The 5,217-nt window shown below is 47.2% G+C and overlaps 1 protein-coding gene across 1 annotated transcript in view; it reads left to right on the top strand.

Moving 5' to 3' along the window:
• The first annotated feature begins 4,561 nt into the window (after positions 1–4,561).
• The window catches only part of ndufaf6 (NADH:ubiquinone oxidoreductase complex assembly factor 6), a 3,143-nt gene continuing 2,487 nt past the window's right edge, over positions 4,562–5,217 (top strand). The window contains exon 1 of the mRNA XM_076139021.1: positions 4,562–4,764. Within this exon, the coding sequence (XP_075995136.1) occupies positions 4,616–4,764 (149 nt within the window). The 5' untranslated portion in view covers positions 4,562–4,615. The remainder of the gene's footprint in view (positions 4,765–5,217) is intronic.

The following is a 5,217-nucleotide window of genomic DNA, read 5'->3' as shown; positions in this document are numbered from 1 at the left end:
CCACATGTTCCTCCACATGTTCCTCCACATGTTCCTCCACATGTTCACCTTTTAGAGTTTTACCGTTTGTTTTTGCCGTTTGGGCGTTTGCGTAGCTAAACAGTAGATGAGTGTTTAAGGCTTCGTTCTGGTCGTCCTCTGTAATGCTCAGCTCTGATTGGTCCATCCAGGCATTCAGGGTTCCACATCTTCAGACCGCTGCTCTCTTCGTTTGCCTCACATCCTCTTTATGACAGCAGCTGGCTTTAGTGTGGCTCATTCTGTCGTGGAAACGCTCACATCTAAGAAAGACGTTTACTACGTCTTACAAGTTGTACATTTGCTAAGACCACGAGCTCCTGACGCCTCTGGAAGCAGCCGGGCAGCTCTGAGGCGTACGAGCTCCATCTTTGTGCCGCAGCGAGGTGATGGAACAGTTTCATCTCAGCTGAAGCTTGTGACTCTAGTTTCCTTGTTATAAGCAGGATGATAAGATCAGAGCTTTAAGTGGAACTGAGGCTAACACAGAGATCAATCCCTGATCCATTCTCCCCCTCACAGTGTTGACATTTGGCTGGTCATCTGCTGCAGCAGGAGGTCGGTCGCCCGGGCAACACGAGCGTGAACTGCACTGACGCTGACCTTTGAACTGGTAAATATGACTAAGCATGAACTTCAACTCTACTCTCACTGACACATTATCCTGAAACCATGAGTGCCATTAAAGTTGAGATCTAAAGTCTGATTCATCTCCATGTGACATTACATTACATTACATTACATTACATTACATTACATTAGGGTCATGTAGCAGACGCTTTTATCCAAAGCGACTTACAATAAGTGTGTTCAACAAAGGTAGATAAAAGAACTTCAGGTCACAAGAAATCGTAAGCGCATTTCCTTCCTAAACCAACAGCTAAGAGCAGAACTAGAGCTAGAGTAGAAAGCTCAGTGACAGTGACAACCAAAAGGATTCACTGTTAAAATAATGGAGGACTATTTTATTCCTATTTTGTAATTATCTGTGTTCTTGTTGTTTTAAGCACATTAGGACTTCATTCTTGCCAGATTCTGACTCTTTATATAGAAATATGATCACTTACCACACACATGTCAACAAGGAGTTCAATCAACTCAAATACGAAGGTAAAAGTGAACTATAAAGTGTAAATGTAAATCTATGTGCTGTCCCGGTCCCTGTCTGGTTGTGATGCAGAGCTGAGAGCTTAGCAGGAGGATGGAGAGCAGCAGAACCCCAGAGACGGTGGCCCCTGTACTGGGTCGGTCCTGTGGCCCCCCGGGGGGTCGGCACACTCACATCGACTCTTTCCTCGCCGCCGCACGCCACATACGCAGAGGGCAGGGGGAGGACGGGAAGGAGACGGGACAGCGGTGTCTCTCCTCGGCCAGAGTGTCTCTGCGTCCAAATCGTCCTGTGATTTGCCTGAAGGACCCCTGGAGTCCTGCTGCCATGTGCAGGAAGACAGTGGGAGACAAAGATACAGGAAGTGGTAGAAAAACAGAGGAAGGAAAGCACGCAGGCGAGAGCAGACAGACAGTGGTGCTGCTAACAAGCAGACAGACAGGTGTGGTGTCTGCCTGTCGCAGCTCATGCAGGCAGTCCAGAAGTTTTAAAGCCCCGATGCTGCAGGCCATCGCTGAGCTCTAATCCTCTCCAGCTCGCCTTCACCTAGAAGTTTAGTTAGATAGCAATATGTATAATACCTCTGACCTTTGACCCTGAGCCCTCTGTATGTTGTCATAAATCCTTTCTGATCTTTTATATGCTTATATTGTAGCAATCATTGGAGTTGTGTGAATTTTGTAAAGATTTGTACATTATATGTGAAAATCATAATAAACACTGCGTTCCAGCTGTTAGCTTGTTGTTGTTCTGTTTGGCTTCACTTCTGATTCACACTCATGTGGCAAAGCCAGCCGATTCTCCTGCTTCTTAAGACTTTCTCCTGCAGTCTAAGGTTTGGTCAGTGTATTTGGCTTCTTCTCATCTCCACCCTTTCCTTCTAACGCTCAGGCTAATGTGCTGTCAGCAGGCGGAGCTGAGGCCTCACACACACACACACACACAACACACAAACACACACACACACACACACACACAGATACACTTTAAGACAGCATATTCATGACAAATATAAAGATGTATTCACTAATTACAACCTTCTGACGTGTCCGTCATGCTAGCTAGCATCTGTGGCAGATAGCAGCGGAAAGAAGCTGCTAGCTCACTACATAGCGGCGCCATCTTTAGTTCAGAGTTAAATAATTTATTACCCTTCATTGTGAAATGGAACCGAGTGAAACGTCTTTTAAAACGTTGATGTTTACTGACGTATTACAGCAGTGAACTCTGGTCACCATGGTGACTGGTCGCTCGTCAGGTCCAGAGGTCGTTGACTGAGTGGTCAGAGTTGTGCAGCACAGACAGGGGCGGGGCTTAGGAGCATAACGTCGTTCCAGGAGCATGATGTCACTCGGGGCCATAAGAAACAAGTTGATTGGTCACATGATTATTGATCAGATCAGAGATTTGAGGGTCAGCAACTTTCTGATCGACTATCAAACCAGCGTTGTGGTTTGTGAGAATGTATAGTATCTATACATTATCTACTAAGTCTGATTCTTTCACATAATGTTTGATTCTGAATTTGTCATATTAGGATGAGAAGTTTATGTAATATTAGCATGAAAAACATCGTCATGACAACTGGGAAAAATTTATATTTTCTTTTTTGTTGTTCTGTATCTGTATTTAATGAGTTCTGAGACGTTTTGTAGTATCTTTCACTTCTTCACAGAGGGGCAGAGAAAAGAAAGAAAGGAGAGAAATGAGACTCACATGAGGGGACGAAGACGAAGACGCTGAGCTGAGCTGAGACGGTCCAGGGGAACAGCTGGAGAAGAATAACATCTACACATAAGAATAAATAAATGTGCATTTTCTATTTTATGAATCTGAAAAGTCCTGATCGCCGTAAAAAGAGAATCCCTCATGAAAGTGTTCATTGTTAATTGAGGAGATTAACATTTGTTAGAAGGATGACTGAACATTCCTGGTGGTTTAAAAAGGAAATTCCAGGTTTAATGAACTCAAACATTTAATTCCTGGCGAATTGAAGATAGAATTCCAGGTACAAGGAGATAAAACAAAGAAGAACAAAGAGAGAACAAAGAGAACCCAGGAGAGAAAATGAATTAAGGCAATAAAGTGTCTTTTTCAGACATCATGTAAACATCTGCATGTGATTGGAGGTGTAAAGGAGCAGCTGACTTCCTGTTTACACGCCTCAGATATGAAACACAACAGAGACTCCAGGCCAAACAAATAAACACAATAACCACACACACACACACACACACACACACACACACACACACACACACACACACACACACACACACACACACACACACACACACACACACACACACACACACACACACACACACACACACACACACACACACAACCAGTTGAGTGACCTCATGTTAGAGCATCAGAGATCACGATGAGGTAATGAGGTAATGGCTCAGGTACATAATGGGGGGGTTGAGTTGTCGGTCCAGATGAAGCAGAAGCATGGTTGTGGTGTGTACGGTGGAGAGCTCGCCTGTGAAGACCGAAGCCTTCAGCCCAGAGCATCACAACCGTTACGTCATCATCCAGCTGGTGATCAGGCTGCTGGAGCACAGCGTCCAGAAGGGACAGATGCCGCTGCAGCTCCAAAAGAGACCGGCCATCATCCAACACCTGACGGATAAGATCTGTGCAGAGCTCATCCGGAACACGGGCGACACCAACTGTGTCCTTAAAGCTCCCAAATGTGTGTTAAAGAAGATCCCTGTATGTGTGTACAGGGATCTGAGGAAGCAGTGGGCGTGTCCAAGGCGGGTGCTGGACTACATGGCTCGGCACGACCCTCGGTTTGACGACATCATCGTGAGCACCTTCATGAGTTACCTGATGCCTCTCACCAAGAAGCACAGTGGGATCTGCTGCTGGTTCTCCTCTGGCTGCTGCTGGAGGAGCAGGACACACCTGGCCCAGTCTGAGTACGTACCTGTGAAGAAGTGACCGCTCGCTCAGCTTTGGCCCTCCGCATTTAAAGGAATAACAGATTTGGGCAGAAGCACTTCCTGTCAGTGGCTCAGTTTCTACAAACTCTGATCAACCACCTGAGCAAAGGGCCTCATGCCTCCAGATGTGTTTGGATCCAGAGAGGGAAAGACATGTGTGCATGGAGAGACGGCTGACAGGAGGGGACAGACCCCAATGGGACGGTCGCCAACGGAAACCACTAGGGCTGAACCTGCAGCAGTGATGACATGAAGCACAAGAAAGAAGACGAGACATATCAACAAACACGGATAAAGCTTTAGTCTGGCTGGGTTCAGACGCTCTGCGTGTACACACACATTAAAGAGGAGACAGATGAAACACAGACCTGTCTGTCTGAGCTGCTTTATCACTTTATAACCTTTTGACTACTGAAGCTTCTGGCATATAGACGGAACAAGGCCGGTGGCCGCCGCAGGGGGGCAGCACTGTGTCCGGACAAGCAGCCAGCAGAAGAAGAAGAAGAAGAAGAAGAGTGCCGGCTGAAGGGTAAACATGGCAGCCGGTGTCCGCGCTCACAGCGGCCTGTCAGGCAGGAGAAGCGGCCTCTTCTACGCGCTGAACACAGCGTGGACCCGCAGGCACACGAGCAGCGCCGCGGCGGACTCAAGACACAACGAGAAGCACTGCCTGGAGCTGGTCCGGTGGGTCCGAGCCGCTCTCTGCTAACGCGGCTAACTCGGCTAACGCGGCGGGACGTTACGTGACAGCGGCGGACACGTGACGCCGCCGTCACTGTAAACTTGACCGCTACGAGCAGCGCAAACACGCCGCCATGCTGTGTTTGTGCCCCTTAAAGCTCTCAGCTAACGGAAGTGACGTGTTCTAACTTTTAAACGCGCTCTAAAGCTCAGCAGGAGTTGAATCGCTGTACAGATCGTCACGTGACTGCCGCCCCCTGGTGGTGATAACGGCTCATCGATTATTGATTGATAGGATGCTACTGGTTAACAGGGTGGTTGCTCGGGCGGTTGCTATGGGGCGGCTGCTTCAGACTATGATGTCATCCATGATCTCCATGTCTGAAGGGAGAATCGATGAAATAAAAATAATAAAAAATCTGATAATTTCAACAATAACATAGTTCTCTTTGTGTT

Source organism: Genypterus blacodes, unplaced genomic scaffold, assembly GCF_046128005.1.
Source record: "Genypterus blacodes isolate CSIRO-AG114 ecotype Tasmania unplaced genomic scaffold, CSIRO-AGI_Gbla_v1 ptg000432l_1, whole genome shotgun sequence".
Taxonomy (NCBI): domain Eukaryota; kingdom Metazoa; phylum Chordata; class Actinopteri; order Ophidiiformes; family Ophidiidae; genus Genypterus; species Genypterus blacodes.
This window is presented reverse-complemented; position numbering and strand designations above follow the sequence as displayed.